Here is a 25720-nt window from a genome sequence, read left to right on the forward strand (position 1 = left end):
AGGCTGAGTTCAGTGACACGATCACGGCTCACTGCAGCCTTGACCTCCTGGGCTCAAGCGATCCTCCCACCTCAGCCTCCCAAGTAGCTGGGACTCCAGGCATGCACCATCACACCCATCTAATGTTCTATTTTTTTTTTTTTTTTTTTTTGTAGAGACAGAAAAATATCTTTCTCTGTTGCCCAGGCTGATCTCAAACCCCTGGCCTCAAGCCATGCTCCCACCTCAGCCTCTCAAAGTGCTGGAATTACAGACGTGAGCCACCGCACCTGGCTATAATTTGTATTAGTGAGGGGAAGCTTCCTAGAATAATGACGGTTGATTGTTGAATACCTATACTTTTAAAATAATACATTCTTAATGCTTTTTGTGAGTTACTTCTTATAATCCTCCCAGCATCACAGTGAGATAGGCACTCTTACAGAGAAGGCAGCCAGGCACAGAGATGCTGAGGAACTTAACCCAGGTCACACAGCTAGTAAATGACAGAGCAAGGACAGGAACCCAAGAACCGAACTGGGTTGGTTTATGGCCTCAGCAGCACAGTTAGAAGCAATAAGGAGGTATGGGAGTTCCTTGTGGTTCGCTCATCATGTCACCCCATTAACTCTATGCAGGTTTGGCCCCTGTAGCCAACTGTGGATCTGCGGTTCCTTTCTGCATTTGCAGCACAACTTTATTTCTCCAGGGATGCTTACAAACATTCAAAAAGAATGGAACAATGCAAGTGGCTGCAGCTGTGGGGAAACTTGGCTTGTTCCATTACATTTCAGCCAACTGGGATCTCTGGTTACAAGTGAAGGTTATTTGATTTAGCTTTCACTTATAAAATGAGTAAGGTTTTGGGTTTTTTCTGTTGTATTTCAGCATCTTCCTCTTCAGAGTGACCCCTCACTGGGAAATTTTCTTTTTTATAAGATCCAGCTCTTTAATGCTATTTTCTAGTTTCATTCTAGCTCTTGCTCTCTGTCCCTATCTGGTTTTTTTGTCATTTGTTTTTAAGAACTGTAAAGGTTGCTATTTGTTTTCATTTTTGGTTTTTGAGTGAACATGTCCCTCTGATGTAGCATCTCTGTCTCTTAGCGGCCGTGGGGGTGACCAGGCACAAATCGAAGGAGCTGAGTCGCAAACAGAGTCAACAGCTAGAGTTGCTGGAAAGCGAGCTCCGGAAAGAGATACGTGACGGTAGGCTCCAAAATTGTATTTGTAGAAAAACCAGCCTTTTATATTTATATTTTTATTTTTTTACCCTTACATGGAGATGGCCACAGTAATGAGAACTGTTTGTATAATAGAAGACAACGGAACAGCAGGGCCTGGACCTGGCTTTGTGTTTTTTTTCAGCTCTTCTCTGCAGCCAACCAAGTCATTATCTATTGTTTCTTCTTTAATGAAAACCAAGGTCATACCCTGTGTTAGACAAAACAGCAGAAGATCTTATCCATTGTTTGTTGAATTAAAATATTGCTCTTGGGATTCTGTTTTGCAGGCTTTGCTGAGCTGCAGATGGATAAATTGGATGTGGTTGATAGTTTTGGAACTGTTCCCTTCCTTGACTACAAACATTTTGCTCTGAGAACTTTCTTCCCTGAGGTAAAAGAGCATTGATCATATTCCGAAGGTTGAGTCTTGAATAATAATGAAAGTGCTTGTTGCTGTTGTCAAAACAAGTGTTTGCTTCCAAGGCAGCTATAGATAATGTGCTTGGTACAAAATAATGGCTTAAGTTTGAGCAGAGCAGGGAGGAGGGTAATTATTAATTGCATTGATTAGGGTATAAAACAGTGATGGGTCACTGGTGATTATTCTTTGCCCAGTAACAAAAAGCTAGGAGGGACAGAAGCTCAGAGTGATGATTTTTGCTTTCTTTTACTCCCAATGTAGAACTGAACGTGTAGCTGGGAAGTGAGCTAGTTTATTTAAAAATCAATAAATTGTGAGCTAGCCAATTTGTTGTGTTTATCTGCATGACTTACATTGCAGCGACTAGATTATTCACTATTACTTCTCAATTGGAAAGGAAAAATACTACCGGTCAAAAGGGAGGAAAGTAGACATGGGTGGAATTGGAGTTGAAAACAGGCATTTTTAGCCATGTAGAGTTCTTATGGTTTTCTTCAGTAGTTTTTCTTTAGCTGATCAGTTTGTATCATCATTTAGTAGACATAGATGCACGAACTGATTAATTCATTTGTTCTAGGGCTCTGAGGAGTTGTCTACTTAACCCTTTGGGTTGCTGGTCTTACCTATGTTCTCACGCCTCCATTTTCTCACCCACTCACTCAGCCTTCTCCATTTACCCTCCCAAGTCTTTGGCGAGGTACACTCATCCTGCGTATCATCACCGCCACGTCCTGATACCACCCAGCTCCGCCATCTTGCCCTTCTTTTTTGCGGTCCGATGGCCACATAGAGGCCCAACCTCTTAAACACATCAATACCAACGATCACATTTCAATCTAGACTTCTAAGCAACGGCTGATACCTCTCCAGGCCAAAGGAGAGTTTGTATCACCTTACCAGAAGCTTCTCCAAAACAATTGGCCAGAAGCCTAGAGTTCAGAAACTCAGAGACATGCAGTAAGCAATTTCCAGTTTCTCTATAATTCTAGAAGAGGACACCATGATAAGTAATGCGGGGTCTGGAGGTTGGAATGCCTCCATAAAAAACCTGCCATATTTTTTGGTCCCAGCCTTAGTGTTATAAATCAAGAAGGCTGTAAATAAGACTTCAGCTTTTTGTGCTGGTGAAGTTTGTTTCCCTTAACTTATCCTCCAAGAGTAACGAGGCACTGAGATCTGCCATTTGCCACCTCATCCATTTCTATGGCAGAACACCACCTGGGGAGGGGAATTCGATTCCCCGAATCAGGATGACTGTGTGGGGCCTCTGCAAAGGTTGCATCACGAGTCCCATTTCTGAGCTATCTGAGATCCCCATTAAGAATTTAAAAGCAATAAAATAACGGCGATTTTTGACTATCGACATGAATGCTGTGTGGGCTTTTACAGTTAATGATTGCCCTTGAGTGCTGAATAGAGTAATCTGTGGCCTGAAAAAAGAAATGTTCTTATCTTCTAAATTTGGTAATCAAGAACAAGATAGAGTAATGAATGTAAAGGAACACTGTTGCAAGTTGAATGTTTCCAAAAAAAAAAAAAAAAAAAAAAAAAAAAGATCCCAGGAACAATGCTACCTTATTTTAGGAGAAGAGAGATAGTTGCAAAGGAGCCAAACTGATTTAACTCAGTGTTACATATAATCTTGAAAAACAACTGGGAAAGCCATAAAAATTGAAGTCAGAAGTTGTTTAAAGGAGAGAACCCAGGGAAAAACATGCATACATTTGTCAGAACCCTTTCAAGAAGACCTAAGTCAAAATTGAATTTATAATAATTAAGAAAAGATAGAACAGGGAAAGACATCATAAGAAGACAATGCTACTTGAAATGCATTCCAGGCTGTAGATAAGTCCTGGTATTAATCAGGCTCTTTATGGATTGATCAGAAGCCAAATCCTCTAGGCCTGGAGGTTGGGGGCTGCCGGGACAGGGCGGGGGGAGGATTTGGGTGTTCAGCACCTACAAAAAAGCAACAGACAAAATCCAGAGGAGATTGTAGGTTGTCAGAGGAGGCCAGGGTTCTTCGCTCTGCCTGTTGGTTTTGGCCTGGAAAGCCTTGCTTTTTATTATATTGACTATTCTTTGCTTTGCACAAAATAGGAGAAGAAACAAGGGTAGGCAGAGGATCTAAGCTGAAGAAAAGGGAAATTTGAATGAAAGGAGGAAACAGCCTTAAAACACAGAGAGCCACGGGTCCGGGCCTGGTGGCTCACGCCTGTAATCCCAGCACTTTGGGAGGCCGAGGCGGGTGGATCACTTGAGGTCAGGAGTTAGGGACCAGCCTGGCCAACATGGTGAAACCCCGTCTCTACTAAAAATACAAAATTAGCCGGGGATGGTGGTGCACACCTGTAATGCCAGCTACTCGGGAGGCTGAGGCAGAGAATTGCTTGAACCCGAGATGGAGACCATCCTGGCTAACACGGTGAAACCCCGTCTCTACTAAAAATACAAAAAACTAGCCGGGCAAGGTGGCAGGCGCCTGTAGTCCCAGCTACACGGGAGGCTGAGGCAGGAGAATGGCGCGAACCCGGGAGACGGAGCTTGCCGTGAGCTGAGATCGCGCCACTGCACTCCAGCCTGGGCGACAGAGCGAGACTCCGTCTCAAAACAAAGAAACAAAAACACACAGAGAGCCAGGGTGGCACTTCCGTATTTATGATTAAGAATCAACCTGTTTCTCCTGTCCATTTACATGAAGTTGGTTCAGCAGAAAAATATTAAGAACTAGAAAATGCAAACCTAGGGTCTAGGGGTTTTTTCGGTTTGTTTTTTGGGACTTTTTTGCTTTTAACTAGGGGAGGATATGGCGAAAAGAGTTTTAGGTCTTTTGTTTGGGCTAGCAAATTTGAAACTATGAAGCCAAATTCTCTACAGAAGAAATCTACTTCACAAGATATAAAATTAGCTCAATGCTTCTATTATCAAAAAAGAAGAAAACCCTGAATGTTTTGAGTTTAGAGTCTTATTCTGTGGACTCAAAGTATTGCTTAACATACTTTTACAGTTTAACCTTTAATTTTTAATAAGATTTATGATACACTACAAACCCTCAAATTTTGAAGTTGATATTCCAGAGCTCCCTAGCATTTAGAAAGCAGTGGGGTAAGAGCATTGTGGTGTAGTTTGCTATAAATTAGGAATAAAACCAGTAATGATAACTGACACAAGGCACTTACTCTGCACACATTTTAGTTTCACACTAAACCTCTGGTGAGAACCATTATTGTCCCCGTTTCAGAGATGAGGCAAGTCAAACACAGAGAGGTTAGGTAACACATCCCACGTCATGTGACCAGTATGTGATTAAAACCAGGACTGGAACCCAAGTCGTTTGGTCCAGATTCTAGACTTTTAACTACCCCATTTTCAGTATCATTGTGTACTGAAACAGTAGATGCTACTTAGGTAAGACTTGTAAAACTTAGCAACGTAATTTAGTCTTTATCTTTAGAAGGTAAATTGCTTGAAGAGCGGTCTGATATTTGCATAATCTTCATCAATGACCTCTTCTTTAACTCTTAAATCACTTCTTCTAAAATGTGAGATGATACCTTCATCTACCAAACCTAGGACTGATGCCATGATAATTATTCTTCTTAGAGGCTTTCGGAATTCAGTGGCGTTTCTTGAAAGCTGAATAATTATTTATTATGTATTAGAGAATATGCAGCCACCATAAACCCAGGGGCGCTTCAGATTAGCAAATAGTGTCTCTGCTTTATTAAAACGGACTTGGGTATTATAACAAAAATACACTCTTCATTTCCTTTGGATGTTATGAATAATAAAAGTGTCTCCTTCCTCTCAGTCAGGTGGCTTCACCCACATCTTCACTGAAGATATGCATGTAAGTCTCTGCGTTTTCATTTTTAGCCCAGTGACTGCCTGATGTTCATAGTGTTATCATCATTATCATCTCCATGATTATTACTTTGAATTTGTATTGTGGTTTTTTTGGATCATGAATTCAATATTAAATAGTTCATTGTCTTGGAAAACCCATTGTGGATCTACTTTCTAACCTTAAACTTACATATGATTTTGTATTATACTATATATTTTTTTTCTTTTTTTCAGAACAGAGACGCCAATGACAAGAATGAAAGTCTCACAGCTTTGGATGCCCTAATCTGTAATAAAAGCTTTCTTGTTACTGTCATCCACACCCTTGAAAAGCAGAAGAACTTTTCTGTGAAGGACAGGTATTAGTCCATTCTCTGATGTTTTAAAAGCCTTTAAGAAGAGAAAATCAGGCTGGGCATGGTGGCTTATGGCTGTAATCCCAGCATTTTGGGAGGCCAAGGCAGGCAATCACTTGAGGCCAGGAGTTCAAGACCAGCCTGACCAACACAGCAAAACCTTGTCTCTACAAAAAAAAAAGAGAGAGAGATAAATCAAACCTGAGTCCCATATTTTATTTCCAAACCACTATCTGAACGTGGTCTCTTGAGAACATGCACTTTTCCAAAGGCTGTTTGATTGGAAGTTTATGCAGCCTTATCTCCATTTAGATCACACCACTCCAACACAATTTTTATTTTTTTTAGTTGGAATCTCACTCTGTGGCCTAGGCTGAAGTGTGTGATCACAGTTCACTGCAGCCTCATCCTCCTGGGCTCAAGCTACCCTCCTGCCTCAGCCTTCCCAAGTAGCTGGAACTACAGGTGCATGCCACCACACCCCACTAATGTTGTTGTTGTAGTAGTAGAGACCCCATCTCTACTACATGATCCAAAAAAAGTGCTGTATTGCCCAGGCTGGTCTCAAACTCCTGACCTCACATGATACCCCCTTCTGCAGGGATTACAAGCATAAGCCACTGTGCCTAGCCCCCTTTTAAAAAAATTTGAGACAGGGTTTCACTATGTTGCTTAGGCTGGATTCAGCCCCTGGCTTCAAGCGATCCTGCTGCTTCAGCCTCCTGCCCCCAGCTCCCAACACAAAGTCTATTTTGAAGACACACACACAACCCTCCCACCCCCAAGTAACCCTGAAAAATTCCAACACCCCAAAAAACCCACATAAATTCTTTTTTTTTTTTTTTTCTTAAGACGGAGTCTCGGTCTGTTGCCCAGGCTGGAGTGCAATGGCACGATCTAGGCTCGCTACAACCTTCACCTTCCGGGTTCAAGCAATTCTCCTGCCTCAACCTCCCCAGTAGCTAGGACCACAGCAGCATGCCACCACGCCTGGCTAATTTTTGTATTTTTAGTAGAGACAAGGTTTCACCACATTGACCAGGCTGGTCTCGAACTCCTGACTTCAGGTGATCTGCCTGCTTTGGACTCCCAAAGTGCTGGGATTATAGGCATGAACCACCATGCCCGGCCCATAAATTCTTAATCAAAAAAGCAGAAGTGTTATTTTTTATTTTTAAAACATCCTGAAACTTTGGAAGACTCACTTCTTGTTACCACTCTAGTTTAAATGCTGAAAACACAGAAAATGTCCTAGAGATAGAAGTGGTTAGAATCTAAACATTAAAAAAAGCTCCCAACCCAACAAGCCAGCTCCCTGCCCTGCCAGTGAGCTTCCATGGAAACTCCCATCAGTGTCCAGCTAGGCCTGCAGCTGATGGTTCACCCAGCTCTCTTTTTCAACAGGTGTCTGTTCGCCTCTTTCCTAACCATTGCCCTGCAAACCAAGCTGGTCTACCTGACCAGCATCCTGGAGGTGCTGACCAGGGACTTGATGGAACAGTGTAGTAACATGCAGCCTAAACTCATGCTGAGACGCACGGAGTCCGTGGTCGAAAAACTCCTCACAAACTGGATGTCTGTCTGCCTTTCTGGTTTTCTCCGGGTAAGTGTCACATCCCTCAGCAGTGTCAGAGGTAAGACAATAGGCAGGTATTTTTAGCAGACTCTGATGCCTTTGCCAGGATAAATCCTGAATGCTTGATGGTGTCAGCATTTAACCATGTTTCGTCTTGGTCCTGACCCAGAACAGAGAGGGGAAAAGTAAACATTGTTTTTGCTGCAACTGGTCTATGCAAATGTAATTCATTTAGAATTTCCTCAGGTGAGACTTTTCAAGTGCGTTCACCTCACATCAATTCACACCCAGAGCCCAGTCAGCCCATTTAAGAAATTGTACTGCGAAAGGGGAATATTTCAAACACCAAAGAGAACAAACTGTTACAGGCCCTGTGAAGCATTGTAGAAATACCCATTACCTACCAATACACTGTAAGCTAATTGCAGTCAATTCCTACCAGTCATTCCGCATTAAAGCGGCTCTCCAAAGATCTGCCTCCCCCTGGAGTTTGCTTTGTTGTAGTGACTGTGTGCATGTGGTTGTAATCTAATTGAACTTTAAAATCTTTTCAAATGCAAACTTTCTATAGATTCCAGCGGTGAAGAGGGTCAGCCCTAGAGTCTGCGCTACTTGATCTGAATCTAGACTTCACCACTTACTTGGTTTTATAACCTAGAGAATTGGAAGAAGATTTTAGACTGTTTTGAAGTGCAGATGAGAAAACATGCAATTGCTTAGCACTAAGGAAGCCTCCATAAATGTTGGCCATTACTATTATAAAATATTGATGTGAAAATAAAGGTGTCCTGTTGAACTCGATCTTCACCCAGCCCTCCGAGGCCCCTGGTACAGAAGATTCTTATCCTTTAATTTTACCAGCCATCCAGATTCCAGCAAAACTGCATAATTGTGTATTTGTAGCTAGTTCGGAAATCTAATTAAACTTTGAATAAGATACACTGCTATGCCACAGGTTTTAACAGTGCTACTTAAGTTTAGATCCAACAGCAGTGCTTTAAATAGACTGTGTTTAGTTTAATGTTTAATGCAATCTTACAAGTAGATGCACAACATTTTTTTTATTTCTCACCAACCCCTTCCTCTCCCTAAGGCAATACCCATTTATTAAGATTAATGAAATCTGCCTTCTTTTCTGTTTACTTGGTATAAATCATCAGAGGCTTTGGGGAGATGTTGAGCCAGTTATTTCTGGGACGAATATTTTTTGTTTCCCACTGTCTTTGCTTTAGCCACAACAGCTGCTAGATGGAGGCACCAGGACTCTCACCCAGTTCCCTGGTCTTGGTCTTCAAAGGCCAACTCCTGCCCCACCACGGTCTCACTGGATCAGAAGCTCCGGAAGTGGAGCCCAGCAATCCATGATTTTTGCAAGCCCCTGAGGTAGCAGAGAGAGCACCAGACTAGGGGTCTTGGTTAGAAGCAATAGGTCTGGGCTCTGGAATCCTCTCAGCCCCAGTCAGCTGTGTGTCCCTAGGCATGGCTCGTTCCATCTGGGCATCTGTTTTCAATCCACCAGATGATGGGCGTGTGTGGGCGTTACCTTTAAATCCCTTTCCAGCTCTTTCTACTGGATCTTGTGATTCTTAACTCTGAGTTTTGAAGGGCTGCTCTTGGGCATTAGAGGGGTGAGATGTTCAGAAAATCTGGGCTGCGAGCCCAAACGGCCTCCTTGAGCAAAGCATTCTGGGTCAAGATTTCACAGTGCTGATTCAAGAGCATCTCGAGCACTCTGGGTGGTGAGGGGGCGGCTCGGCTCGCCAGGAGGAAGTGGCATCCAGCCAGTCGGCGATACTTTCACTTTCAGTGGAATAATTCCAGCTGGTGCAGGGGTCTGATGTCCCTCCACCAGGTGCTCAAGAGGGTCTTGGACACCGACGGCCCTAGTCCTCCTTCCTACCCCACAGACGTTTAGTGGGTGACAGTAGCTCCGTGACCGCCAGGTAACTTCCCCTTCCAAGACACCAGGGCTCTGTGGGTAAAATAATAATGCCATTTATTGAATGTGCCAGACAGCATGCTAAGAGTTTTATCTACCTTTTCTCATTTCATCTCCTTAACGGCCCTGTGAGCTGAGTGTCTTCATGACCATTTTGCATGTGGGGGAACTGGAACACACACAAGAGCTGTGACTCTTCCCAGATCTCACTGCTACTGTGGCACAGTGCCAGGGTCCCAGAGCTCTTAGCCACCCCTCTGTGCACTGAAACGATGGAATCTGCCCTGGTCTGTTAAAATGTCAAAGCCTGGCCCCTGGGGGAGGGGAATCATGTACGCAGCGGCTGTGACTTGCCTGAAAGTTGTGTTCAGTGGTGACAAACCTCATGGCCCTGTGATTCCCCACATCGGCCACACATCAGAATCCTCCTCCACCCCCGTCTCCCGCCCCGCCCCTGGCCCCGGGAAGGTATGAAAACTACAGATACCCAGGCGTCATTCCTCAGAGAGATGGCAGCTGTGTAGGTTGAGTGGGGCCCAGGCATCTGAATTCTTAACAAGAGCCCCCAAGGGATTCTGGTGATTAGCCAGGGTTAGACCCAGGAGCATGGGCAGAGTGTAGGGCCAGATGTTACTTAGCTTGGTCTAGCTACCCTCCAGAAAGTTCTGGAGAATTTCTGACCACAGGCCTCCTGAGTCGAGAGCTACCCCTTCACACAGCCCCCGAGAGCCCATCTGGCCCCCTGACTCCAACCCCTGCGGGAGTACGCAGCCCCTGTCCAAGGGTTCTCAGCCTCCCTTCTGATCTGTGCTGGAGGTTTAAAAGAGGTTCTAGTTTTGTGGTCAGGGCATTACTTGGGGTGGGGGGTGGGCGGTGGAGGGAAAGAGAAGAGAGGGTTGAGGTTGTAAACCACTAAATAAAGGAAGTTTCTCATGAGAGTTAAATGTCATGCACTAGTCCTGCTGCCCTCCCTACCTTGGAAATTTCTGAACTTCCACTTCTGCCCTGCACTGAAGAGGAAACTTAAGGATGTATCACAGCGGGGACAGAAGCCGAAAGGGAGCTGCAGGGTGGCAGGAGGTGGCAAGAGGAAACCCGAGGACTGGGGAGGGCAGATATTCCTGCAGCAAGTATAAAGGAAGGGACAGGGTTGGGGTGGGATCCTGAGAGACTTAAGATGTCTTAGGTAACTTGCCTGCGCAAGGGAAAGCAGGTGAGACCCAGTGGAATCCTCCTTTCCCAGCCGGATGTATTGCTTGTCAAGCTTGACTGTTAACTGGTGCTTCAAGTCCCAGCCACGTGGCTGGCCTTTCATCATCACTAAGGCACTTTGACTTCCTAGCCACGGTTCTTCCTCCACCACAGAGGCCTAATGTCCATTGATTACGGAAGGTTCGTTATTTAGCAAATACCCTACAGCTGACCCAGGGCTAGGTGCCTTGGGAGGATGCCATGGAAAGAGAACACACAGCCTCCCATTTGAGGTGCTCAGAGCCCTTTGGAATACAGATATCTGTGGTTGCAAATGTGAGCCATTTCCATCGCAGCAGGGGAGGCAGTCCCACCCCCAGACAGGAAAAATGCGTGTGGCTTAAATTTGAAGAAAGAGCCAGTCAGGATGGGCTGAGTGTTTGGGGAAAAACCTTAAAGGAAATGGAATTGGCTCTGGTTCAGGGAAAAAGATGGAGTCCCTCTGACCCAGCACCGGAAAACGTGTCCAGGTGGGACTGTGCAGGGTGTGTCTGGGAACTGCCCGGGCTGGGCTGGACCCATGGGGAGGAGATGAGGCTGCAAACTGTTGAATGGCAGGCCACTTCCTTCAAGAAGTGCTGTTAACACCAAAAAGCATTGTCTTTGGCAAATGTATAAAAGTTCTTACATTTATCCTTGTTACTAAGGATAACTGCATTTTTTTAAAAAATGTCGTTTATGGCCGGGCGCGGTGGCTCAAGCCTGTAATCCCAGCACTTTGGGAGGCCGAGGCGGGCGGATCACAAGGTCAGGAGATCGAGACCATCCTGGCTAACCCGGTGAAACCCCGTCTCTACTAAAAATACAAAAAACTAGCCGGGCGAGGTGGCGGGTGCCTGTAGTTCCAGCTACTCGGGAGGCTGAGGCAGGAGAATGGCGTAAACCCGGGAGGCGGAGCTTGCAGTGAGCTGAGATCCGGCCACTGCCCTCCAGCCTGGGCGACAGAGCGAGACTCCGTCTCAAAAAAAAAAAAAAAAAAAATGTCGTTTATTTCTGGCTTGCTAAAAGGCGATTAAATATGAATGTAAACAAAGGTACACTCTCCACATCTACTAACTGTTCCTAGGCATTAACCCACTGATGAGCATTAGTCTGCCATATGTAAGTTTAAACATAAAATAACAAGGGATACTGTGGGTACTGCACATTGCTGTGAATGTGCACGCGTGCGCGTTTGCACACGTGCGCGTTTGCACACGTGCATTCGCGATGGCCAGAGGAGGCGGTTTTCTGAGTTTTGCATCCAATCCCAAGCAGAGCAACATGTATTCTCTTGGGAGTTTTGCGTTAGAAAACCCTGCCTCCTGTCTCCTGCCTTACTGCCATAAACAGAAACTTTAACTCTTTGGAAAGTACAGTGGATTCCACAGAAAGCTAACTGTCACTTTCGTGTCTTTTCCAAGGAGACTGTTGGAGAGCCCTTCTATTTGCTGGTGACGACTCTGAACCAGAAAATTAACAAGGGTCCCGTGGATGTAATCACTTGCAAAGCCCTGTACACACTTAATGAAGACTGGCTGTTGTGGCAGGTTCCAGAATTCAGTACTGTGGTATGTTTTCCATAAAGCTCCCAGCCAGACTCCCAAATAAATCTGGCAGGGAATTAGAGGGTGGGGGTGGCTCAACAATGAAATGGTATCATTTCTACTGCGGGAGGCCCTGTGTGTTTAGTTAATTAAAAACAGTTGATAAAAATATTAACATGCGTTCACATAATAGATTTTAATTACTGAGATTGGGGGAGAAAGTATTGTAATGATGCCTGGGGTACTCATCAATTTCCAAAGATTTTAATATCAGGATTGCTTATAGCTTTCAGTGTCGTCAAAGGAAATGCAAAGTACTCCCTATTCAGCACTTATAATTGCAATCAGAATTTCTCAAATGGCTGTGCTCTGGGAAGACAATGTGTGAAGATATATTTCAACCAAATTGAGGCCGTCTTATTTTAGAACGATAACACAAGACAAATTCCACTGCGTTCCCCATACAACGTGACGCCCTTACTTTATTTTCATGGATTAGTTACAAATGTTTGGTGTCATGCACTTAATGTACTGTGATCTCATAGATATTTTTAGAGGAACGCTGTAAATCACTACAGGAAGATGATTGCCTAGCTGCTGGAGGGTTTCACCCGTTTGAGAACTCCTTTTTAATTCATCCTCTCCGCACCCACTCCATGCCCTTCCTAAAGAAAAAAAGCCCAATTTGGGGCACATTCGGGAATTTCAGAGAGGGAGCCAAGCAGGGAAAGGAACTTCAGAATTAGGAATTTTCTATGCTTTTCTGTTAATAGAGACTTGGAGAGGAGACTGCTGTGTTTTGGTTTGATCTTTAGCTTTCTGAAGATTCTGGGCTTCTTCACGATCTCGTTAGTGGAGGAGGAAAAGATTACAGTGGGGTTTGGAAATTGCTCATTAAGAGAGCTGAGTCTCCTGTGGCTTCGCTCTGGATAGTGGGGACTGCAGTGTCATCCGGGAAGAATTCATTCCCTAATTGGAGAAGGCACCACTTTGCCGCGGACTGTGTTATGGTTATGTCCTCTGGTGGGAGAATAGTCCGTAGGTCAGCTGTTTCAAGTTTTCTGCCACTGCCAGATGCGGCTCACCCCTCCATTGAAGATGGCGCCATGCACGACTGCCATCTGAGAGCGGGAAGCTGAGCTGAAAGTCAACACTTCTCAGCGTTCTGAATTGTGTTAATATACCCATCCGCATCTGAGAGGCCGGAGAGTGGGCTGCAGTGGTTCTCAAACTTGAGCATCTAGCAGAATCTCCCAAAAAACTCACTAAACACCAGTCGCTAGGCAGCATGCTGGAGTTTCTGATGCAGTAAATCTAGGCTATGGCCCAAGAATTCACTTCTCTAACCAGCTTCCTGATGCTGCAGATGCTGCTTGACAACTGTTGGTAGAGTGGTTAACAGTGTGGACTCTGGGGCCAGACAGGTTGGAATCCTGCCTCTGCCACTGGTTAGCTGTGTAATGTTGGGCAAGTTTCTAAACTTCTCTGTGCCTCATTCTCCTCACATGTGAAATGGAAATGATGGTCATGGTTCCTACCCATCTCATGAGGTGTTTTGAGGATTAAGAGTCAGTATTATAAAAAGCACCTAGAACATTGCCTGGCACATGAGTGCTACCTAAAACTTTATTCCATTTGATCCAGATCTCATTGAACCCTTGTTTAAACTGCAGGTCCAAATATACCAGTGCCCGGGCTTTCCCTCAGGACTGACTGAATCAGAACCTCTGGGGAGGGAGCCCAGGCATGGATATATTTTGTAAACCTTCCAGATAACTCTGATGTGTGTTCAGCCTGGACACCACTGGGTATCTTGGAGAACAAGAGATAAACTTTGCACAGGGCCTGTTGACTCACTTTTCACTGATCCTGGGCTTGTTATTCCCAACCTAGAAGATGTTTGTGCTTTTACCTTAAGACATTTTAGAAGCCCCAAAGATCCCCAAAGAGAAATATTTGCAAATGAATACAGTCAGGGGAATCCTCCAGTATTTCAGTCTCAAGATACTATTGGACCCAAACAGGAAGGACAGGAAAGGAGAAGCTGGGGTTGGAATCAGGAAGAAGTCAGATGCCTGAGGCAACTTTTGAGGTTTTGAAGCCTTTTTTCTTTTTTTTTTTTTTTTGAGGCGGAGTCTCGCTCTGTCACCCAGGCTGGAGTGCAGTGGCCAGATCTCAGCTCACTGCAAACTCCGCCTCCCGGGTTTATGCCATTCTCCTGCCTCAGCCTCCCGAGTAGCTGGGACTACAGGCGCCCGCCACCTCGCCCGGCTAGTTTTTTGTATTTTTTTAGTAGAGACGGGGTTTCACCGTGTTAGCCAGGATGGTCTCGATCTCCTGACCTCGTGATCCGCCCGCCTCGGCCTCCCAATGTGCTGGGATTACAGGCTTGAGCCACCTCGCCCGGCCTGAAGCCTTTTTAATGCTTTACATCTGAACGTGTTTTCTCTCTTTCATTTTGAAACATTATTTATTTCACAGTCAATTAAAACCATGTGTTTCTGATTTGTTAACACTCAACTCATCATCAAAATGTTACTTGATGCTGAAGAAATTCATGTCGACTCTTGAAATTTTTCTTTATAGCCCCTGGGGAAAAGGGTAATGGAAAATCACGATTTCAGAAATCCACATAAATCTTCCTTTTCAAATTCAGATTTGCTGGTACATAGAGTTGAGCCTTGAAAAAGGAATGGGCCACTTGTTTTTAGGGGCCTTGCCATTAAAAATGGTTAGTACCTCTTATGGTGCCTGGCCCAGCCCCCCTTTCTTGGTGGGCAGTTGTACCAGAAGCTACAGAGAAGGCACATGATCCGTCTGTGCTTGTGTGACAAACTGTTAGCAGAAGGTCAATATAAAAATTTAAGTTTTTCATTTCCTTTCAGGCATTTCCCCCAGCCTGAACCACCATATTTCTAATTTTCTTTCTTCCTCCCTTCCCTCCTCCCCCTCTTTCTCACTTCCCCCACCTGCCCCTCCCAAGCATGTACACCCAGCTGTTTTAGGACTTGATTTCCCAAATTTGCCTGAGGTGGTTTATGTCATTGAAAACCAAGGTGTGGTGAACAAACTGATTCTGTGTGTCCATGTGTGTTAGGGAGGTGGGAGGTTGGGGGCAGATTCTTTCAAGGAAAGGAAAGTCAGAAATCAAGAGCGTCCTCATGAACCACTTGAAATGACAGAACCTGGTGCCAAGGCAGGGACACGTTTGGAAAAAAGGCTCCCAAACTCGTGTTCAGCTAAATGCTCAGAAGCACAGCACCTCATATAGCAACCTAAAAGTTAGCTTTCACACCTCTCAGATGAGGATGTTCTCCCTGAGGTATGGGGGTTTTCTAGAACATAAAGGCATCTTGCCAATTTCTTATACACGAAATCATGATACTAACAAATGGGCCCTGGGAAGTAATTCTCTGTTCTTGCATATTGAGAAGAAAATTCCTCTGTCTTGCCAAAAATCCAAGCCAAGTCCCCTAGAGCCATGCTTCCTTCAGGACCATAAGAAACCATCCTTCTCTATCAAGTCACCCCAGGCTGGTGTTTAATGAGGCAACAATGAGACAGAATGCCCTGATATCTGCATCCTCCCTAATGTCAGCACCAGGGGTAGGGCTGTGTACACACAGGACTTTAGTCTTTCCTTAATATCTAGGAATTCAGGTTGGACAGCCGGAAGAGAATAAGACCAATTTTTTTGTTTTTTTTTAGACGGAGTATCACTCCGTAGCGCAGGCTGGAGTGCAGTGGCGCAGTCTCGGCTCACTGTAACCTCCGCCTCCTGGGTTCAAGCGATTCTCCTGCCTCAGCCTCCCAAGTACCTGGGATTATAGGCACCTGCCACCGTGCCGGGGTAATGCTTGTATTTTTAGTAGAAACTGGTTTTCGCCATGTTGGCTAGCCTGGTCTGGAACTCCTGGCCTCAAGTGATCTACCTGCCTTGTCCTCCCAAAGTGCTGGGATTACAGGTGTGAGCTACTGCATCCGGCCGAGAATAAGACCTATTGCTCTGCTGGGTTTTTTTCACCTTTGCAAAATTTTGAACATGTTTGATTTTGTTGATGGAGAATCTCAGACTCACTCCGCTTGCATTTTGTCAAGAGTGGAACTTTGGAGGAGTTAGTGAAAGTTTGAGGATTTCACATGGGAGAAGGGATGTTTGCTTCACTTTCAGGAGGAGATGAGGAAAACCAATAACTCCTAGCAAGCATGCTGAATTAGCAAGAGAAAGTTGACTTGTAATCAAAGTTAAGTGTGAAATGGTTTTTTGAACTCTTTTTTTTTTTTTTTTTTTTTTTTAGACGGAGTCTTGCTCTGTCGCCCGGGCTGGAGTGCAGTGGCCGGATCTCAGCTCACTGCAAGCTCTGCCTCCGGGTTTATGCCATTCTCCTGCCTCAGCCTCCGGAGTAGCTGGGACTACAGGCACCCGCCACCTCGCCCGGCTAGTTTTTTTTTTTTTTTGTATTTTTTTTAGTAGAGACGGGGTTTCACCGTGTTAGCCAGGATGGTCTCGATCTCTTGACCTCGTGATCCGCCCGTCTCGGCCTCCCAAAGTGCTGGGATTACAGGCTTGAGCCACCGAGCCCGGCCGGTTTTTTGAACTCTTAAACTCAGAAAACGAGCTTGCCAATCTGCTGTATCTGAGAGGTAGCATCTTGGCACCCTGGAAAACAGCATCCTGAAAAAAATATCTATAAGAAAGTTTTCAAGATTATTAGGAATTCTTGAAAAAACACAAGTACATGCCTGCAGAAATATTAATGCCTCCAGTTTGATTTATGCCAGCCTATCCCCGTCTCTTTCTCTAGCAGTTACCATTTTGGGACAATTACGTTTAATGAAATATCTCATATGTAACAGCCCTAGGTGTCTCTACCAGGAGTTTCTTACTGGTACACTTCCTTTAACAGTGCTCTGCCTGACAGTGCTGGCTTCTTCTGTTCCATTTAGTTTGTCCTTGCAGAAGATCCATTAGCCCCGTAATTAAACAACCCACTGTCCCGATTAAGTCATTCTCTGTTACTTCAATTACATCCCATTGTTCATTAAATCCTGATGTTTGCACTTCAGCAATCTTGTTGTTAATACTCCTACCATTTGTGGAGAAACAGTGAAGTTAATTAACAGTTCTTGAGCTTTTTCTTTTTCTCTCTACCATAGTGCAAATCATTTCCATTATGACTTGCAATAATACTGAAACCATTACTAACTTCATAGTTAGTGTTCTGAGCTTCCTGATCAAAGAGTGAAACAATTTTTTATAGTCATTTTAGGTAAGTCATTTCCTCATTGATGGCAAGCCATGGAAAATGAAAAATTAACGTGTAATGGGTGCTTTAAATGACTTTCCTCTTCATACACTTTCTTCTCACGCCTGTAATCTTGGAATTAGAAAATAATTTAGTTAACATAAAAGTAATTAATTTTCTTCTTTATAGCTCAAATGTGTGCTATTATGTTATTGTTAGGATCATTATTTATATTTGTACCCCTCCGAGAATGGTAAATTTTATCACAAGTCATGGTGGAGATAGAAAGCATTATCCAGATTTGTCTGTTGCCATTGTCAAAGTTAGCATTCCATTTGAGGGTACTGTTATCTAGAGCAGGGACCAGCAAACAACAGCCTGTGGGCCAAATGTGGCCCCTCTGCCTATTTTTATAAAGTTTTATTGGAACACCTGTTCATTTCCTTATTGTCTATAGCTACTTTCCTGCTACATGCAGAGTGGAGTAGTTGCCATAGAGACCATATGGGTTTTAAGCCTTAAATACTTTCTGGCCCTTTGCAGAAAGTTTGCTGGCCTTTAATCTAGAGCTTGACATAGTAGAGAATAAGAACTAGAATCCTCCCTCCCACAAACCCCAAGACAGGCTTGGCCTCTTTCCTCTCCTTCTGGGGACACAGCAATGGAAAGGCCTTGCCACTATTTACAAGTCCGAAACTCATGCGGCTCTTTGCCAACACACAACACCCACCCCACCCCCAACCCTGCACCCACAAATACTGTGAATACTGAAATCAGTCATCTTGGGAAATCAGACAGCTCTTCATACTTGATTTTAGGACGGACAAAACGTTAGCAAATGCTAGCAAGTATAGAAAAATTGGTGAGAGAAACCTAAATTTGAGAAAATTATCTCCATTAACTTTTTTTTTTGAAATGGAAAAAGGCTCTCTTTACCCTGTCCTCCACCCGCTACTCTGCTGTTAGGGTAGCAGATCCCTTGATCCAGGAAGCTGTGAGCTATGGAATCTTTGTGGGGAAAGGAAAAGGGGAGCAGAGTGAAGAGGGGAGGCTGGACAGGCAAGCGCAGCTCAAAGGGGAATGTCAGGCAGAAGAATGTCCCAGGGCTGCTGACTCTGGCTTGGAAAGAAGCTTAGATCAGAAGTTTCCCTGAGACTTGTACTTCTAACTCTGGCCTCCTGCTGCTTCTACAGAACTTCTGAAACTGGATTTTCTTTCTTTTTTCTTCTCTCTCTAATTTTGGTTGGTATGAGAACTAGGCTTTTCTCTTGACTTTCATTTGGCCCTGAAATAAAATTAGAAATATATTTTATAGGTTTTATTTAATGAAAGCAATTATTGCTCCAAGGCCTTTTATGATAAAGTTGCCAGTTTGTAATAAATTGTTTTACAATTACTTTCTAGGCATTATTAGGTATTACAGAAAGGAGGCAGCAACATTTCTGCTTTTATTAGGCAAGAATATGGTTGAGGAGACAGTGAGTAGCCAGATCATCTTCCCATGTGGGAAAAGACCTGTTTCCTGCCCTCAATTCATCCTGCCACAGCCCCCTGCAGCCTAATCCTCTCTACCTCCTCAATACCCAAACCACCAAATCATGTGGCGGGATGGTGGGTAAAAGCGGTAGTGAAAGGGGAGTGCAGTCACATGCTCCCAGGCCGTGTGCGGAAGAGGTGGGGTTTGGAGTCTCATAGTCTTGGGTTTGAATCTGGGCTCAGCCACTTTACTTTGGGCAAGTCTCTCAACCTCTCGAAACCTGTTTCCTCTTCTGTAAACAGGCAATGACCAAAACCTGCCCTCGCATATTTGTGGTGAGGTCAGAAAATAATACATGTACTGCGTCTAGCCATCTTGCTGGCATGAAGTAGGTGCTCATTCTTTTTTCATCCGGTTTTCCTTGTCTGAGGTGTGCTTTCTCTTGTCTCCTGTAAGCTTCGCTAAGCGGAAAGGACTGTCCCCTCAGTATTATTCTTGGTTGGTTATTTATTGATGATGTGGGATGCGGGGGAGTTGATTAGCTGAGTCCATCATCATGAAAAGCATTTCTTGGGTGCCTGTGTGCTTATATTCTTGTTAAAAATGTTACATACGACCCATGTAACGGGGCATTTACAACCTGTGGCAGACAGTATCCTACTGGGCAGATGTGAACAGGAGGCGAGTGTGATAACCTGTGAGAGGCTGGTGGCTGACATGCTACAAAGGGGCCAGGCCCTTCCAGCCTCGCCCTCTCCCTGGGCCTTCTGGACCATGCATTTTCCAATAGCCTTTTCTTTCTCATAACCCTCCTTGGTAATAGGCATCATTCCCAAATCAATCAGGATGCAGTTCAGCTGTACGGAACAGACCCAGGATGTCTGTGGCTTCAGCAACAGAGAAGCTGATTTCTCTCCCTGGTGGCATTCTGGGTGGGCAGTGCAGGGCTGGTAGAGCAGCTGCTCCTCTCGTCCTCATATTCTAAGTATCTGCTCACCCCCAGCCTCATTTCCCATCCCAGGCAGCAGATGTAAGCAGGGCTGTAGAAAGGAGGGCAGATGGTCACCAGCCATCTTTTAAGGATGTACCACATAACATATCCACTTAATGTCATTGACCAGGACTTAGTCAATAACTCGGACTTAGTCATAACTAGGACATGTTCTGACTCTGAGCTGCAAAGCCAAGAGGCCAGCTCTGGGTCACCATCTCCCAGTGCCTCCTGGCCCTGCCATCCTAGTCACAAGATGGCTGCCACCGCTCCAAGCACTACTCTCCCTTTTGTTTGGACAGAAAACTTCTGACTGGGTGTGGTGGCTCACACCTGTAATCCTAGCACTTTGGGAGGCTAAGGTGGGAGGATCATTTGAGCCCACTGAATCTGGAGCACACTGGCCACACCTGGCAGCAACAGAAGCTAGGAAATGTCACCTTTATTGTGGGCGAACAGGAGCTCTGTAAAAATGCCTTTGGGTGGCACCTGAGGCCAGGGTGCTCCAGATTCAGTGGGTTCTGTGAGGAGGGTGAGGAGGTAAAGCCTCCTCTACCGGATCGCCTATGTCCAGCCTGACTCTTGGGAGAGTTGACTGAGGCCCTCAAGTAGATGGGAACTGCCCTTGGGAGGCTCCTGGGAGAGCATTGACTGAGGCCCTCAAGCAGAGGGGTACTGCCCTTGGGAGGCTCATCACCTTGGCTGGCCTCTTCACTTTGCAGCTCAGAGTCAGGACACGCCCCAGTATAAGACTCCCACCAGTTCCATGATTTTGGACATGTTTCTAAATCTCTCTGCATCTCAGTTTCCTCATCTATTAAATGAGGCTAATAATGGCACCTACTTCATAGAGCAGTTGTGAGGATTAACTGAACCTATAACTGCATTCCCAGTACATGGTAAGCACTCAATAAGTGCTGGTCCTTATTATTATAAACCTAGAACCATATTCTTTTCTTTGCCATATTTTTTTTCCTATGTCCTCTACCCCTACTTCCACCCAAAGAAGGTGGGATTTTTTTTCTGTAAACTTCCTGACCTGATAGCCTGAGTGAGTGATTGAAGCTTCCTGCTCACCAGTCTAATTAGAGATTGGAAGCCAAGTGTCTCCATGGTCCAGAGGCCTCCCTCATGTACTGCAGCTCTTTGCAGACACAATTCGAATGCTGCCTCCTCCATGCAGCCTTCCTTGATTTCTCTGTTTGAAAACCCCCTGCCGACCTGAAAGAGGTATCTCTCTCAATCCCTAAAATGCTCCATCTGTACCTCCCACATTCTACCTGGCATTAGAATTTGTTGTATATGCCCCACAGTTCTTCTAGTCTGCTAGTACTTCCCAGGCAGGATGAGTACCGGTTCTGATTTGTATCACCTACAGTGCCCTGCACACAATAGGTGCAAAGTAAACAGGCATCAGTAGACGCATCTATCTACCTCAGCATCCACAGAATGAGCTCCGTCAGTTTGGCACATGCAGCTATAAGTAAGAGAAAATTGAACTAAGGATGCCTGAAATAGTAAGAGCATGACTTGCCTCTTAGAGCAGAAAGTCTGGAGGGAAGGAGCTCCAAGCTGGTCCATACACTCCATGGTGTCACAGCTCTGGGTCACTATCTCCCAGTGCCTCCTGGGCCTGCCATCCTAGTCACAAGATGGCTGCCACCGCTTCAAGCACTACTCGCCCTTTTGTTTGTATAGAAGACTTCCGACAGGGTGTGGTGGCTCACACCTGTAATCCCAGCACTTTGGGAGGTCAAGGTGGGAGGATCACTTGAGCTCAAGAGTTCAAGACTAGCCTGGGCAACACAGCAAGACCGTGTCTCTAAAAAAATAAAATAAAATAAAAAATTAGTCAAGTAGTCTCTGCTACGTGGAAGGCTGAGGTGGGAGGATTGCTTGAGCCTGGGAGGTTGAGGCTGTGGTAAGCCATGATCACACCACTGCGCTTCAGCCTGGGCAACAGAGTGAGACCCTGTCTATTAAAAAAGAGAGAAAACCCTTGCTTTTACGTGTTGGCCAGAGCTGGGTTACATGACCAGCCCTGGTGAAAGAGAAGGGAGTTGCTGCCAATCATGCCTCCCAACCCAGGCTGGACCCACCGCCGTGCAGACCTGGCCTTTGTTAGCAGAGGAGGGATGGCTGTTGGTTGGACAACAAACCGGATCTGCCGCCGCAGCTTACTGATGCTTTCCTGCCAAGGAAATAGGAAGAGGCAGGGCGGTTCCTCTAAACAGAGGGCAGATTTCTGGGGAGGGGACCAGTGTACATTTCACAGCTCTTTAGCCTTTCATGGGTATTTTCTGGGTATTATGCCATCCCATGGATTTGGACCATGCTTACTTTACAAAACATTTCTTGTACTTCGAAAGGCAGGATCACTAAGTATTTAAGAACACGAAGCTAGAGTACCCGGTTCTACCATTTTCTTGCTGGATGACCTTGTGCCATTTAACTTCTCTGTGCCTCAGTTTCTCATCTGCCACAAGGGGATGAGTAAAAGAATCTACCTCACAGGGTTGTTCCTGAGATTTATATATACAAATATATACACGTCATTTAAAACAGTGTCTGGCACCTATAAAGCACTCCTTAATTTGCTATTATTATATGTCATTATTTAGTGATCCTGTCACTCCTTTGAGATAGGAACAATGAGGATTTTAAGGCTCAGCGAAGTTAGACGACTTCCCTACATTCCCTCAGCTGGTGAGCAGCAGAGAATGGGAGGGTCCAGGTGGCCTGGTGCTGGGCCTGGAACTCAGGGCCCTGACCCCTGCTGTCCTTCCTACTCAGAGTCGTCTGTGGACACTCGCTGAGGGTGATAGTCACTGATGGGTGACTGTTGCCCCACAGATGATGCTTTTGTCTCTGAAATTTATTGCGAATTAGCTGAGAACAAGGACCATGTCATAACGTCTCTCTGACATCCCAGCCCTAATACCAAATAGGGCAGGAGAACATGCTGGTTAAATGGGCTTTGGTGGGAGTGTGGGAGCTGGAGAGATGGCACTTCCATCGAGGTATCTCCCGATGGGGTACAGTGGCTGAGGGCAGACGCTGTGATGTCACACTGTCTGACATGGCACAGGCATCTGCTCCCCATCACAGAGCAGAGGCCCACGTGCGCTTTCCCAGCCTGGGGGTGGAGGTGTTAAGAGGCCGACGCCAAGGGCCTTGACTGTACTTGCGCCTTAGGAAACTGCTGTTTGAGCACTAAGTGTTAGCAGCATAAAAAATGAACACAAATCAATTTGTGTCTGAATTTACTCTCAGAATTCCCTGTGGACTCTGTAAAATGCCATTTTATCTCTTTTCCACCCATCTAGCTGTGGAGGCAGTGGCAGATTTACATTATTTTACATCCAGTAAGGGTTTTTTTTTTCCTTTTGGTGATGTTTTTAAAAAGAACATTTATTGCCCACAAAAAGGTGTTTTTGTTGAAGACAATAGTGCCCTTTAGGTAGTAATAGAATGCTGTTTCACAAATATTTATAAAACTATTAAACAAGCTGGGATTGCTGAAGCTCTGATTAAAAGGTGCCTCCCATTCATCTTTCTCTTTAGAAACACCTGTGAAGTAGCTTAACTGCAGTTACCCCCACCATGAGAAGATCACCTTGTAGAGAAATAAGGCAAGACCCCAACAAGACCATAGGTGGTGGGACCGGCATTGACCCCTTCACACCCACCCCTCCCACTGGTGTGGGGAATTTAGCTTAGGACATTGCTTACAGCCTGGGCTAAGCCAGGGTTTCTGGAGGGTCAGGAGGGCTCCTGGGCTGTAGGTGGAACCAGGAGGAGGGAGGGAGAATGGGTGGTAAAGCGGGGACGGCATAGCTGAGGGGTTTGTGGCACCAGTTCTGCAGTTAGGCAAATCTGGCTTCAATTCCTGGCTCTGCCACTGGTGAGCTGTTCCTGGAGCAAGTTACTCAGCCCCTCCGTGCCTCAGTTCCCTCACTCTACAACAGGGATGGCAATAATAACACAACCTCCTGCACCAGAATGTTGGGAGGGTTCAGAGAAATAGGCCTTGAAATGTGTTTGGCAGAGCATCTGGTCCCAGAGGCCCCAGGAAACATCTCTAGAAACGGGAGGCGAGGAGAGGGCTTGGGTGTGAGGCCTCACATGTTGGTTCCTTCCAGATACTCTGCCCACCAGCTCCCTGCCTTCTCTCCTGTCTGGTATTTTTTGTTTCTTGTTTGTGAGCAGACAGGCCTTTGAATCCCTTCCTAGTGGGTGGCTGGCCCAGAACACAAAGGTTCTCTGAGAGCAGGCAAGGGAGTGACTCTGTTGTAGGAGGGAAATTCATACAGGCCAGACAGAGATCACCAGCTAACCTCAGAGTTCAGATTCCACCGATTTGGAGTTTTAATCATTTGGTTGAGACCAGAACAAAATTGATTCTTGCATAATTATCAACAGGATTATAAGGGCAAGATTTAGTGGTGTTTGTCTCAGCTCTTTATAAACACCATAAACTGGGTGGCTTATAAATAATAGAAACTTATTTCTCACAGTTCTGGAGGCTGAGAAGTCCAAGATCAAGAGCTGGTGTCCTGTGAGAGCCCCTTTCTCATGATGGTGCCTTCCTGCTGGGTCCTCACATGGCGGAAAGGGCAGGGCAGCTCTCTGGGGCCTCTTTTATAAGGGCACTAATCCCATTTATGAGGACTCTGCCCTCATGATCTAATCCCCTCCAAAGGCCCCACCTCCAAGTACCATCACCTTGGGAGTTAGGATTTCAATACCTGGATTTAGGGGGACATCAATATTCAGACCATAGCAGCATTAAAGGGAAGATACACCCCTGAGAACCTCCCGAAATTTCAGAAGCCCCACATCCACGTCAGTGGTCCGTAAGTCACGGGCTCACATGCCAGACGCTGTTCTAAGAGCTATGCAGTTACTGCTGTTATGCCCTCTTTGCAGATGAGAAAGCAAGATACAGAGAGGTTACCCAGCTGGTTAGGGATGGGCTCAGAGGTCACCCAGCTGGCTTGCGGTGGGCTGGAATGAAAGCCAGGAGTCCACTGGGTTCATTGCTGGCAGCCTCCTTCTTGGAGATACTAAGCGTGGAGTGGGCGTCCTAGCTGTTCAATGTGGGCTGAATCTGTGTGCAAATGAGTGCATACTAATACCAACAATAATAATTGTAACAGGTTTTATTACCGATATTATCATCAAGCCTTTCCCAGCAGCCTGGCCCTGTGCTAAGCCCTTGAATGCATGATCACATTTAATCTCCGTAACAATGCTAGAAGGCTGGTACTGTTATTACACCCATTTTTAAGTTGAGGTAGGCCTGAGGGTTCCCATCTTCCATATTATTTGTGTTTTCATCTCTCCCCTGAGCCCTATGCAAATCAGACATTGCCTCCTCCAGCCTCTGCATATATAACTGGCTGGTGTCCACAGGACTTGGAGCCCCCCTCCCTCTGTCTCTGTATGAGGGAGCATCTTTCTTCTGTCTTCTCCCTTCCTTCTTGCCTGTTAAACTCTCTGCTCCTTAAAACAAAACAAAACAAACAAACAAAAATTCCCATTACTTGATCATTTTACATTCCCTTATTAAGCCAGGTTCAAAACATTAAATAATTGTGCATTTCACACCATACCGAAGCCTTTCTGACTTTGTGATTACCAAGGTGCATTAGAATCTAAACTGCTATGTTATGCTATTTGCAAAATATTCTTAGCTCTTCCCTGAATCAATTCCTGTGAGGGTACGTATCAGGTAAAACTTGGTTGTTTTAGATCTATTTGTTCTTAGACAAAGTAAACTTGGAATTGCTTTTCAGTTCATTTTGAAATATTCCCTAGTTCTGTGTTTTCACATGTGCACAAAGGCCTTACTTCCCCTATTAGTCTGATTCTGAAGTTTTGCTGCAG

At 45.2% G+C, this 25720-nt stretch overlaps 2 protein-coding genes across 3 annotated transcripts in view; one reads left to right on the forward strand and one right to left on the reverse strand.

The window, feature by feature from the left end:
- PLXNC1 (plexin C1) overlaps positions 1-25720 on the forward strand; it is a 160477-nt gene that overhangs the window by 105364 nt on the left and 29393 nt on the right. For both annotated transcript variants that reach the window (XM_030939504.1, XM_010383921.2), the window contains exons 16-21: positions 1084-1185; positions 1490-1593; positions 5435-5473; positions 5704-5828; positions 7230-7428; positions 11995-12141. In XM_030939504.1, coding sequence (XP_030795364.1) covers positions 1084-1185; positions 1490-1593; positions 5435-5473; positions 5704-5828; positions 7230-7428; positions 11995-12141 — 716 coding nt within the window. The remainder of the gene's footprint in view (positions 1-1083; positions 1186-1489; positions 1594-5434; positions 5474-5703; positions 5829-7229; positions 7429-11994; positions 12142-25720) is intronic.
- Positions 8414-25720, reverse strand: part of CEP83 (centrosomal protein 83) — a 192538-nt gene continuing 175231 nt past the window's right edge. The window contains exon 17 of the mRNA XM_030939510.1: positions 8414-9373. The gene's annotated coding sequence lies outside the window, so the exon portion shown is untranslated. The remainder of the gene's footprint in view (positions 9374-25720) is intronic.

Source organism: Rhinopithecus roxellana, chromosome 10 (genome assembly GCF_007565055.1).
Source record: "Rhinopithecus roxellana isolate Shanxi Qingling chromosome 10, ASM756505v1, whole genome shotgun sequence".
Classification (NCBI taxonomy): domain Eukaryota; kingdom Metazoa; phylum Chordata; class Mammalia; order Primates; family Cercopithecidae; genus Rhinopithecus; species Rhinopithecus roxellana.